The 13,778-nt window shown below is 43.1% G+C and overlaps 1 protein-coding gene across 12 annotated transcripts in view; it reads right to left on the bottom strand.

The window, feature by feature from the left end:
• The window catches only part of LOC111252022 (uncharacterized), a 121,691-nt gene continuing 107,913 nt past the window's right edge, over positions 1-13,778 (bottom strand). For 11 of the 12 annotated variants that reach the window (XM_086991429.1, XM_086991428.1, XM_086991427.1 and 8 more), the window contains 5 exons: positions 7,834-7,854; positions 6,222-6,273; positions 5,403-5,743; positions 4,285-4,617; positions 1-3,568 (listed from right to left, as the gene is read on the bottom strand). In XM_086991429.1, coding sequence (XP_086847555.1) covers positions 3,368-3,568; positions 4,285-4,617; positions 5,403-5,743; positions 6,222-6,273; positions 7,834-7,854 — 948 coding nt within the window. In that variant the 3' untranslated portion in view covers positions 1-3,367. The remainder of the gene's footprint in view (positions 3,569-4,284; positions 4,618-5,402; positions 5,744-6,221; positions 6,274-7,833; positions 7,855-13,778) is intronic. The other variant, XM_022809322.2, reaches the window with a different exon arrangement.

Genomic DNA, 13,778 nt, shown 5'->3' on the forward strand with positions numbered 1-13,778 from the left:
TGAGTCGGATTTCATTCGTCGTCTTGTTAACATACATTGATACTATATTATACACTGGTTGATGATTGAATGAGATTGTATGTATATATATATATATATAATGTCGCGGGGAGGTTACATTGTTTTGCTATTGATTGACTGGTATTATTGATGATGTGTTCATACACTGCTGTGTGTTTTTTGCTTTTTTTTTCCATCGTACTGATTCGCATTACTACTACTGCTGCTACATCGGTTGTTATTCATACGACCATATCATCAATCATGCCAACAGAAACTATCCGCTATTTTCTGCTTGGAGATGCCGACTAAAACGGCCACTTTAAGCGTTAAAGCATGTTTGTTCTATTTGTATGTTTTTCCTGATACTGTATCGCATACGCGACGCTCCCCTGGGCGCCGTAGGGCCTCAGCATTAAGAAACTCGTTACCAAAAACGAATCTATCGGATCCCGTTACTACTATGGTGACGACAGGCCGCGTTATTGTCGCGATACAGGATCGATGCCGAGAGGCTAATCCATATATCGGCGTTTGAATTTGGCTACCCGCGCTAATTTTCAAATTGTTCACTTTTTCAAAGCGACACCTATTTTTTTTTGCGTTAGCTTCCCGCCATGGCACGGTGGGAGGTGAGCGGCTCATTCCCATTGCAAAACTCATCTCAAGACTAAACGCAGAAAGAGACTAGCATCCTTGAGCATTGGTGGGTTTGTATTGAAGCTTGCAACCAAATCGCATACGCGCACAGAGCGAAGAAATACAGTGTGTATGTAAAAAAAAACCTTCTCATCATACTTATCGTGTATATATATACACACACACAGCGTAATAATAAATGAAGTTCTTGTTGTCTATCTACGTCACCAAAACGATAATGAGACTCATATTCATATAGTCGTAATAGCAATGATTATGATCGCTAGAGGGTGGTAACAATATCTCATATTATAGCGATAATGTCATGGTAAAAGAGAGGCACCCCTGAGTGAATCAGCCAGGTTCGAGTCTCTCATCATACCAAACAAATACGATCATTACACATGTATATAATACGATGCTACTAGTTACATGCTAGCAAAAATATTGTTAATAGTCATCATCATGTAGGATTGATTGATTGATTGTATCAATAATGTATTGATTATATTCAATATTATAATATATATACTAGTAATCGTGATAATATCATTATTGACAATTCATATTCAAACTCCATGCTAAGGCCGTGCTTTATCAAATGCCGTCAAGTGCAAAATAGAACGAGTCACAAAACAAAAGCAGGAAAACGAGTATTAGAGCTCGATCGTTTTTAGCGTTCGTAATCGAAAACTGCCCTATTTGGCTCTTGTGTCTCTACTTGAGGCACTACTGACCAAAAAAAGCCCCGGAGTAGTTAGGTATCAAAATAAATCTAGGTTACGGGCCTAAACGACTTTTCTGCGGACTGAAGCCAAACGAAATACAATGAACATTTTGGCGGCTACGTCGCGACGGTAGTGTTCGAAAGCGTGACGCCGACCAAAAAGGCGATCGCTTTTGTTTACCCCCCGGGGCAACAAATGTGCCTGTATGTTCACACACGATTACCACGATGCTTTTCCTGTCCCGATGTGCCAGCGTATTGGTATATCGACGTGTCTAAGTACGCGCGTGAACGTGTTTTCTTTCGAGTATATCTATTCTCAAAGACTAATCGACGATCAAGCTATTCGTCCATCACTCCGGCCCTTTTCGCCTTGCCGATCCCTCGTAACGCAATCCATACAAATAACGTACATAACAGTTCTCTGTGTACATCTTCCGTTCTACTCAGCTTTTCGCTTTTTCAGTTACTGTTTAGTTTACTTGTCTTATATTGTTTCGAGAAAAATACATAGAACTAGGTTTCAATGAACTGTCATCTCCGATTCCGAATTTGTATCATTGGACTTCCCGTTCGGCCAAGTTCTCTAATGGGGTTCGGCAAAATGTTAGGTGCCAAAAAGTGAACTTCTACTTCTGTCTGTTTTACTTTCGAAATATTATGTGAATGAATAAATTTTCGGTTTCGTCCTACGCGCCCGTCGTCATTATCATCAATACCCTAATTGTCACTATATATTTTCATTTTTCCGCTCGCTTCTGGATTGCCTTTTCTGCTTTTCAGCTTCATTTTTAGCTTTTTGTCAGTCTTCGTAAGTACACTTGATCCAAAGCATGCCCTTGCCCGGTTAAGGTTCTCTCGAGCCCGCGTGCGATTAAAGTAGGAAGTGTGTCGTTATCCGCGCGAGTCGCTTGTTGGCACGCCGGATTGTCATTCCGTCGAGCTTCCTCTCCTTAATCATCAGTCATTTTACCTCGCTTGAACGTCTATCAACCTGGACAAGGTGCTCAGAGCTGTTTTGTCAACTGTAGTCACTTTTTTCCGCTTTGGTTTCCGGAGTCTTCACTTTCATTATTCGTTCAATTGTGACTGCTCGCACTGTGTATAGGATAAGAGCTTCCTTGAAGATGACTTCTTACCATCAATCAATCTTCCAGCTTCGCACCAACTTCGACATCACTGTTACGCCTGGGCACGTACGGGATATATAATCGTGTAATCAATTTATTAAGACCGTTTTCTGCCGCTGCCTATTATTCTACCAACGTTTCTCGTTTGTATTTGGACCTTGTTTATTTTTAAGAGAAAACAATCTGGTAGACCGCCGACGTGCTGTTTGTCAACTTCCTCTCGCTATATTCCGTCCATTTCGTCTAGGTTTCATACCCATGCATGTTTCTAGCAGTCGGTCATTAAGCGAAATTGCCATTTTGCAAGCAGTTTACTTCATATTGTTATTTGTAATGATACTCGTCAGTCATCTGACGATAATTCTAGAGTCCTTTAGTAGCTGCAGTCGATTCGGTGGCTACCTCGTCCTACTAGAGACGCTCGCTCTCGAGTACAGGCCATTTATATTTCTGCGTTTGTTTCGTTATCATCATCAGTGGTCACCATTCTTATCATTGTCGCCTTTTTCAGCTAGTCGCCGTGCAACCAACAGTATTGTGAACGTTGGCCATCTGTAATTATGTACGTATATACATGTGCCTGTGTCCTTCGACGTCCGTCGATAAACAACACGTCATAACGAAACGGGCACATGTTTAGTCATCTTGTTTTTTTCGCATGTTTCGCCATTAAAAGACAGTGATGGTGGACGTTCTCTGTGTTGGCTGCCTGCGTGCTTCATCGTATCTCGTTAATTCTTCATAGTGCTTGATTTTTTCGTCTTGCCCTCGTGCCGTCAACGTCCTCGTCCGGATGCTGCAGATTTTCGATCGAGACACGAGTGATCGATGATGAATTGGCTGGGCGTGCTGTATCGTCACTGTTGATGGTTTAATAGGGTGTAAAGCGATTGTATCCACTTCGGTATACGGCGGCGCTCTGCAAGGTAGGATTGAGCCTTGACTGTTGCAGTCGACGGAGGATCTCGGCCTGCGCCGCATTGGTCTGTGCGGCCGCGGCCGCTCCTTGGCCCGCCGGCGCACCGGCAGCATTCTGAGCTGCGGCGGCAGCATTTTGGGCAGCGGCAATGCTCTGGGAAATTGCAAACGGACAAAGAGAAACAAAGGATACGGTCAGCGTACAGCAAAGGTACATCGCACGAAGACGCAGAAAACGACGGCGATGGCACAGATAAGCTAGAGATGTATGCTATAAGATGGCTAGAGAGATAGATGTAAATTTCTTTAGACACTCAAGAAATCCAGCGATTCGCACAGTAAACATATATATTACATAAATCGTCTGATTTCTTTAAAGAATTTTACTTCAGCTATTCAGTATAGCAGTGTTAGAGTATTTGTTCATTGTAACACGAAGGGAATGAAATGTTTCCTGAACCGTTCTTCGTTATGTCAGCATAAGCGGAAATAGGTATACGTTGACTGCTTTTTGCGTACAGGCTGAAGTTATGCGACCTAATGCTGTTTTGAGTCTCAGGAATACTTCACTACGCTTTTTTGTCAACTAGTGACAGGTACATAGTTGTACCGGTTGTCTTTCAATTGCCTAGGTGATAATGGAAATCTATAAGGAAAAAAAGACCCGTTTGTGGTTGAATTGACACCGATGATCATAATCACTTTTCAAGACCGAACCTCAAATGCATTTTAATAAAATTGATATTGACGACAAATCGACTGGCATTAACGCTTCAATTTTAATTTCTTTTGGTTTTGTAATTTTTTTTATAATAATGCCTACAGTAGTGAGTAGAACTTATGTTAGTCAATTCTTGCTATTTAGCCTACCCCGTAGCCGGCAATGGGTCCGATGGCGGCAGCGGCTTGTCCTGCGGCGGCGAACTGTTGATAGGGGTCAGCTGCGGTTTGTCCTGCCGCACCGGGGTAACCGGCCACTCCCGCACCGGCCTGGGCGGCCTGGGCAGCCTGAGCGGCCTGGGCGGCGGCATAATACATGGCCGCCGCATTGGCTGGATTGGCGAGATGGCCCGGATGTCCCGGATAGGCTCCGGCCGTAGCGGCTGCAAGCTGGGCAGCGGTCGCTGCTGCGGGTTGAGTGGCCGCGGCTGCAACGTACTGTCTAGCCACAGCTGCTGTGTAGGCTGCATTGGCATAGTTGGCCTATGTTGCGTATAGCAGAGATTGGAGGCCACCGAAGGCGACAAATGGCGCCGCGCAAACGGGAAATACAAAAAACCATGACGTAGTGATGGATACAAACAAATAAAGGAACAAGCACATGAAACGAAACGTGTGTTAGCAATCAAGTATGTTCATAGGTCCAATTCCATTCCACCGTTATTTGTTCACTCAATTTCATCTTGAGCGGAATTCGTCTTTCTGCTAAGCCATACCTTTGTAGCAACTGAGCCATGGTGATCTTCAATGCTAGGCACAGATCATTCAACAGGCACAGTTCAACCAACGTAAAATTTATTCGTAGGAAGACAGAGTTTAATCTTATAAGACGCAAACTGCAATAGCCCACCAGCCCTTAAAGATAGTAGTGAAATTATCGTATATTAGGAATATTGGAAATATGTGCTCTTAAAGTAATAGATGCTTAATAAAAATGTGCCGAACCGTAAATAAGTAAAATTTCCGCTTACTGAATTAAATGATCCTCTATGATCCGTTAGTCTTTCAGCAAAAATCTATCGTATCCCGTAATAGCCACAAACTTGATTCACTAAAATAATGCGGTTATTTCAGTGACAAATCTTTGACTATAATGTTTCACTGCAGGGCTTATTTTAAACTCGTTCCTTAAGTCGTTCTTTTTTTCACTAGAGCGTAACAGATCAGACGCTAGGCTTGAAAATATATATAAGGTACGTTACATTATATATGCCCATCTACGGCACCCCCTCAATTGAGCGTTAATGTTTGCGCACTTGATCACATACCGGTAATGCGGTGGTCTGTCCGGTAGCGGAGGCCGCGGCGGCGGCAACGTTGGCGTACGCAGCAGCTAAAAACGGATCAGCGGCCTGCTGGTAGGCGGCGGTCAGAGCGGCTAGGGGCGAGGGTGCGAGCCTGCCCGTTGCGGCTGCAAGAGCCAGCTGGGCTGCGGCCGCGGTGGCGGCAGAGGCGGCACCGGCGCCTCCGTGGTGCGGCACTACCCCACCGTGGCCGCCTCGAGTACCATTCGCGCCGCCCAGGGCACCCGCCCGACCTCGCTGTAGGGCCGCGCCCCTAAGCGCCGCGACCAGCGGTAAATCTGCGGCGGCCGCTGCGGCCATATTGGCTGGAACAAAGGAACAACGAGAAATTGCATTGGACGACGAATAAACACAAAGAGAGCGAAAACGATTTAAATAACGACAAGTTACAGCTACATGTAACCTAGAATGAATGCACGGAAATTCAATGAGGCGACAATGATAAACAGTGAAATTAAGCTGATGCGCACTACAAACAACTAATATATATATATATAATTGTACTACACTACGCGCAGGATACTAATATTTTCCTCCTTCATTTTACCTAGTGTTATCATATAATATGAAGCAAAAATTCAATTTGCTAAAATTGTCCAATTATCTAGCCGTCAACAGTACATGAATAATAACCTGGTTCTAATCAAGTGATTTTGGTAAAGGTACAGTTGAATTTTTTCTATATTAACTGATTTGTACACTGTGAGATGGTTCATGTGGACCGTAGCAAGGAACGAGAGGTAGATGAATCGAGAATATGCGCATATATGCTCCTTTACTTACCGGCCGAGTTGGCGGGTTTCTTGGTCTGAGTGCGAGCGGTGGCGTTATTCACCTACAAGACAAGTTGAAAAGTTAGGCCTCCTCGTGCTGCCCTGAAGCGTGCAGTTGCCCCCCTCTAATTGCATATCCACCCTCAGCAGCAATAAAAGCAGTAGCATTGCTTAGCATTCACAGTATAGGATCATTACACACGATAATACATAGGCATGACATTGCTATCTGTTATTGTTACGCTTCACACGCGCGTCTTATTTGTTTGTTTGTTTGTAACAGTTTCATTACTTTACTAATTCAATTGCTTTTGAGCTCATTTCAGTCATTGTTTTCGCTTGCGACCCTTTGCGATGCAGTGCGGAGCGGTAGTTCAAGCCCTTAGTCGCAGACCAAAAATTAACTAATCGCGACAAGGAAAATGAAAATTTTCCTTATATATATATATATAATATATAAATATAATACGTAATGGAAACCGAAGTTGGTGCCATCTCATACCGTTGCAAAGCAACTGCTTCTGTCTTTGTGGAGTCCGCACTCGAATTAGCATTAAGAACCTCATGACATCTTCACCACTGACATTTAGGATGACTAAGACGACGACAATCACAGCTCACACGAGTGGCCTTGACAACACGGGACTTAGATAAAGGAGACAAGTGTTTTTCACAAAGGTACCTAAGATAAGATTATTGCCAACATCAATCCGGTCATAAATACAAACACAAACAAATGTTGCATTCTACTATATTGTCAAACAATCTAGGAAAAAAGAATATGTCGTCATATTGCAACAATGTGAAATAGTCATCCTACTATCAGATGAAATGAACGCATCCATGAGAAAATGCTAAGAGCTAAAGCAATTTAGGCGTTGTATACATATATTTTGTGGTTACCAAAATATGAAGGTGTTCTTTTTTTTTTCTCCAACCATTAACATATATCAATGAATCACAACGGTAGTGGAGCAGTATAGTACTTGCATATACGCCAATTCCAACTGCACCCGCAGACACGCGCATACCGGGAACACATTAAGCAAATTACGTTATCAATTGCGATTGCCGAAATGCGTCCAAGTGGCCATAGCACGCGAGCCCCAAACCAGATTCAAATAGTGAAATTACATCTGTTTCTAGACACACGAATATCCATCTAAATCCCGCGTACAGTCGCAGACGCGCTCGTACAGATCCCCGCCATTCGCGTATGCATCTACATATAAACGGCGTTCAAGTGTACACCCAAAAGTCAGGCAGAAGCACGGGTGATAGACTCCACGACACAATATGCAAGGGAAAAGTTTCGATGGCCTTTGTTAGAAGGTACGAGGAGCTGCTGAGGGGGGCCAACGACAGACAGCAGAAATCAGGCCGCAGGTACCTGGCTAACTAACCCTCACCAAGTGGTCAGCGAAAATATTGTGGACGAGGGCAAGACACGGAGAGTAAAGTCTGGAGTAAGCCAATCAACGAGTAAATTTATTTAGAAAAGACCAACTAGCACATCACCATACTCCCTCGGCCAATTAGTTACAGACCACTGAACCAATTAATTAATTAATTACTGAAACCAGTCAATTTTACTTAATCACAGCAGAACCATGTTTACTTACTTGCCGGTGAGATAAATTCACCTTTAACGGGCCAACCAAGTGTTAGTTCGGTTAGTCACCCATCAAAGAAGAAGAAAATTAATATTGATTATTATTAATATCACTACTGTTCGATATTGTCAACGTAATAATGTGTGTGATGGGTAGACATTTTGGATTTATTATTATTGACCTACTAAATATAAACATTTTCCTTAGTCGTTTTACCTAAAATGACATATAACACAAGACAATATAATCGTTACCAATCAATTGCCCTGCAATGTTAAAAATGAGAATAGTTTTTAATAGTAATAAAAATGTCATGAAAAACACACAGATTGGTAAAGGAAAATCGAACCGGCTTGTGATTGCTTAGCTTCTTGTATGCAGCACATTCAAGCGTACGCCGTTGCAAAGGTCGAAGAATAGTAAGTACTTAAGGAACGACCACAACGACATCAAGTAGAAAGAAAAAGATGCAAAACCCGGTCCCATTTAACCACACAACACGAAATCCGGAACCCCACAATAAAAAAGCACCAATCCACAACTAAAATTATCAACGAATGTAGTAGATTCGTGAACCTAGTTGCGGCTGGATAGTAAGGACGCCATCTCAGTAATCGTCTTGGATGAAACCCATTTCTCCGGCTAGTATGTAGCAGACATAGTACTGGAAACCAACTCTTTCGAAACCGTTATTTTCAACAGTTGGCACATCATATAATAAGGCAGATTACTTTTCCTCTTCTGAATAGAGTGGTGCTCCGTAACGTCGTTTCGCCTCGCCTTTAGATCCTAACTAAATCAACGAAGCTTGTTAAGTACCAGAGATACAGCGAGATATTTTTGAGTGGACCTAACAAAGATTCTGTAAAAGAGCGTTATCGAAACAAACTCAGGGCAAACCTAAAAATTCTGTTCGATATATAGTCCATAACATACGTTATTTACCATGTCAATTTGACAGTGTCAGACAAATTTACATTTATGTAGTTCGTGGCACTAGATGCATTTATCCGAATTACTGATTCTATAAATAAAAAAAAAATGCTTCCTAGAACGTTAAAAGAATTTACCCTTGTCCCGAACCAAATTGAGGAACTGTCTACCGAATTTAAATTTAAATCCGAATTTAAGCTACATTATCCCATAGAAGGATAGAACTTCATCGGATTCAATCAACGACACAGGCGTTGTTACCGAACTATGATATTTCCATTCTTAAAGTGATCTTGAAGGTCGTCGGATATCGTTAGAAGTTTTCCCTTTAGACACGAAATCAGAACCATCGACAGAACATAGAATACAAGACAACGTACAATGGCCTCAACAGAATAAACATCTCTATCGAAAACTGCACAGTTGTTTCGCTGACTGTTTTTTTTTTTTTTTTTTTTTAACCTATTAGCTAAGACACTACCATTGTGTAAGATATTTACATTTTTTAATGAGGACTCAAAAATAGTACTTCACTTGCTTCGCCTGATTATTGCCACTCAAAAAAATATTTCGAGCAAATTTACGATCATACCTCGAAATTTTTCGACCCTTCGGGTACAAAGCCACTTTAAAAATACTAAGATCGTAAATCTGCCCTGAATATCTTTTGAGCGGCACTAGTATTTATATATATGTAGAGAGATAGATAGATAGAAAGATAGATAGGTCAAGAATCGATTCGCAATACACTTATAGAATATACTTAGACATATGTGTGCATCACCAGCTGTTAATAGTCTGTCATCGATAAGATGACCACTTATACCCCTCATGCACCCAGAGCGGCATCAACCAAACTCAGTCGTCTTTTTTCATCCTGTCCTATTTGTTTGGCGGTCGGAGGACACAGTGAAAATCGGTTGTCTGCATCTGTGTCTGTGTTCTCGTTGTTGTACGCCACTCGTTTTTTGTTACTGTTCTGCTTCTCTCTACAACGGCCATTGCGCATGCGGTGTGCTATGTTGTCACTGTGATTACATTTCATAACTCCCATTTGTCAGAAACGGGACATACCGCCCTAAGCAACTCGACCTATGACCATGCCCGCCCTCGCTAACAAAGGACAAAGCGTACAAGTCAGGACACAGAACTCGGGGACGGATTGCCACGAAATAAGATAGCGGGCATGGTAAACAGTCACAGTTGTTCCAGGAGGCGTCGTGGTGAAGCATTCCATGGTTCAGCCAATTTAAGTTTAGTCTCAAACATGAACATCTACGTTCGATCGACGACGATCCACGGCGAGGTTTTTCGTCGCGGTTCAAAGCGCACACATAGAACATGGACCGACGGGACTGGCGAGCGCACCACGGCCCCTTCCTGTCGCTCCGTCCCACGATCGGGCGAACGATGAGTACAATAAAGCAGTTTTTGCAATAGCGATTGAGTGCCGGAATAAAACTCCTTATATTTGTTTGATATAGATATGAACAATAGTCGACAATAGTAATGTTTGTTAACAACTAAAACAGACAGATCATTATAAACACTTTGTACAAGTAGTGCTAGTAGTAATAGCGGCGGATATAATAGCAGCAATACTGTAGTAATTGACCAGTGTGCGATTGTTTCTACATCGTCTGAGATAGACCACATAACGGATCACTGACACATACAAAGGGACGAGTAGAGCGTTATGGTATGTTTGCTGTTCCCTTTTTATGCTGCTACAGTAACTGTTACTATTGTTGTTATGTGTAGAAAAAAAAAAAAGGTCAGTAACTACAGACGGAATCCTGCGGTCGAATCGCATCGGCTGCAGTGTGCATCGCGCGTTCAATATTCGTCTCCATTCTGCCCCGCTCACACGTAGCTGTTGCTGCATATATATATATTGATATATATATGGCCACAGCAACCGTATAGATAAGGCACACAGTGACGAAAGAGCGATAGATAACAGAAAGAATAGATGTAGGACAACGAACAGTAATAGCACGGGATCCAATAGGACGATGAATTGGTAAAAAAGAAGGGATGAATAAATGCAGGGAGGTTGTTGATATCCACATGACAGACGTTCGCCGTATCGTGCACCCCAAAGCAAATATGTTCGCCAAATTTTTGGTTGTAGTGTTCGATTGTTGATAGATTTATGAACTTACTTCACCTTGATGGATCGACCTGCACGACGCGTATACAGAACAGCTGGTTGGGTAGATAGGCCTAAACACTAGTCGCCGTGTCGAAGCGCATTCACACAGGGCGCCCAAAGGGCACGCTATAGGCGGGCCGATTGCCACGAGGTCCCGCCGCGTAGTTTGCCGTCTTCTGACCTTGTCGTAGAAGGGTTGTAGTCCGGGTGACGATCGTGATGTAGTAACAGTGCTATGGAACAGCCTAGATTCGACGAACGGACAGGGTCAATCAGAGTCGTAAGCGCCATCTCGTCCATCAAGGCAGGGCAAGATTTAACTCGACGCATTCGTCACCACTGCTGTATCCTCCCTGCCTGAACATCATCGCCGGTCTCGAAGCCGCTCACTGTAACGTTGACTGGCCGGTAACTTCGTTTGTTTTGATATGAGAGAGAGAGAAATATATTTTGCTTTATATCTTCTTGGGTCACCGCCCAGGAAGGCAATGACACAGTCAGGCAGAGATCGCTAGGTAGGTGGGTTGAGAGGCAGAGGTGGTGGCATCGTGTGTTGTTGACAGGTTGATAAACCTCGTGCAAACCAGTTGCAGTTCTGGCGCCTGCTTCTTTCACATTATCAAATCATAATCATCACCATTTAGTTTTCCAGTATCAACAGTAGCAGCAGCAGCAGCAGCAGCAGCAGCAGCAGCAGAAGTAGCATTCAATCCATCCATCATTAGCCATTATCATCTCATCCATCATCAATCGCCATCTCCTTCTCCAGTTGTTGCGTTTCTCCCTAGACAGGATTGATTTTTTTTTTTTTTGTTTTTGGTTGGCGGCTAAGTTGTCGTCTGGACAAAGGCGGAACTTGCTGACCGCCCCCCAGATCGGTAACTTGCCGGTCAACCAGCGTTGGTTGCGTTGCAGTACATTTTGTTTTTCGTTCGTACTCCAATAACACCACGCCCACTCGTGCAGGTAAAAGGTATAGAGAAAGATAGAAAGTACAAGTAAATATGCTCGCTCGCGGTTGCCAGAATTGCTTGCCAAGACAAAGAGGTTTTTGCTTTGCCATTGCAAAAAGACAGTTACAAAAATAGTTCCACAGCCAACCAACCACGCGCTCCCTCCCAGTACACACAGATAGTTAACATTGTCATCAATCATAGATTACCTCAATTATCAATCAACAATTCACAGTCAATCAATCAACCAGCGCCACAGTCTCACAATTGTCATTATCAGTCCAGCCATCAGTATCAACGCAGCAGTGGTAGATATTTGCTCAACACTTCAATCAACATAATCAATGCCCTTTTATCTCCAATTTTCATTACCATCTTGATCATGACCATGTCATTAGCGCAGCATGGGCGGCAGCCTACGGTTGCAGTTGTTGCTGTTGCTGTTGTTGTTGTTGTTATTGTTGTTGGTGGTGGTGGTGGTGTTGTTGTTGTTGTTGTTGTTGTTGGTGTTGCTGCTGCTGTTGCAGTGGGCACCCACTAGGAGGTGTGTCTGATGGAAAGGCTCCAGGGGGATGCAGCATAAGGCAGTTATATAGAGAAATTGATAAAAGACGAAAGAAAAGACACCAAGAAAAAGAGAGAGTGAGTGAGTGAGTGAGTGAGAAAGAGGACAACAAAGCGACTTATTTTTACTTCGTTCCGTACGCACAACAATCGTAACGCAACACTGGAGTCCGAACCGTACTGAAGGGTCGACCTACTTGCATCGGAAAAGTGGGCTTGTTAGCCCTTGTTAGAACTTGTTAAGCAATGAAGCCTTGAAGACACTGAAAAAAAGAACGTGTGGGTGTGTGTGTGCATGCGCGTGTATGTGCGGGAGAACAGAATAACCAGAAACGAATTTTGTGAAGATGGACAACAGAAGATAACAGCAATTAATATTACATGATTAGCGCAAAGGCAAGACTCTCGACCTCAAAACGCTTTCTAAGCAACAGCAGATCATAGCAACGGCTATGATACAAGACGGGCAACAAAGTGACGTGTGAATTCTGCTCTAGGATAGTTTTCGTGTACCATTGATTTGGCACCTAAAAATGCTAAAGAAGCGCGTAGAGCATACGCGGTTCATATGTCGGCCTACATTTTCGCACAGGAAAATCGAAAGTACGAGTGTGACACTTATGAGACGGCTAAGGAGATAAGAGCCTGAAAATGTTCTGATAATTAACCGAATGTTATATGTCGTAATTAGTAGAGCAGTTGTTTCTGAAGGTAAATCAAGAAGCTGGCCAATTGGATGGTCTTTTAAAAACAAAATGAAACATATATGTGACTTTGTAATTTCTAGATACAGTCAAACGGAGACATCTTTTTAACCGATACAGACCACTGGCAGTTCGTTAGGTGCAGGCTGATGTAATCAGCGTAGACAAACATAACTGCGGAGGGGTACCCTACATGGGTGAAGAAGGGCGAAGGTGCAACAAGGAGGCAAATATGGATGGCAGGGGTTTCAGAAGGGTAAGTGGCACAGAGAAAGTGTCTTACCGGATGCTTGTATCCTATATACGTGTGAAACTTGTGTAGTGTGGGATGAGAGTCATTTTGTCAATGACTACCTTTCAAAGTCATCCAGATACTTGTAACTAGCCACCACTAGCTGCTGACGACAAGAAAATCGGCGCCGGGGCCTGAAGTTTTAACCCTCACTCGCTGTTAGAGAACGGCACTAAATACTTTTTTACCGCTAACGCCACAAGGAGGCGTTACTAGCATCATCTAAAAAGCCATTCGCGCGCTTAGCTAGCGCAGATATAAAGGGATCGGAGCACAACCATAGAACGCGAATCAACTCTTGCATAGATCGATCTTCTTGCATAAACACGCCTCACGCTGCTCAGAAAAGAAGA

The sequence above is a fragment of the Varroa destructor genome, unplaced genomic scaffold (genome assembly GCF_002443255.2).
Source record: "Varroa destructor unplaced genomic scaffold, Vdes_3.0 BEIS01000005.1, whole genome shotgun sequence".
Taxonomy (NCBI): domain Eukaryota; kingdom Metazoa; phylum Arthropoda; class Arachnida; order Mesostigmata; family Varroidae; genus Varroa; species Varroa destructor.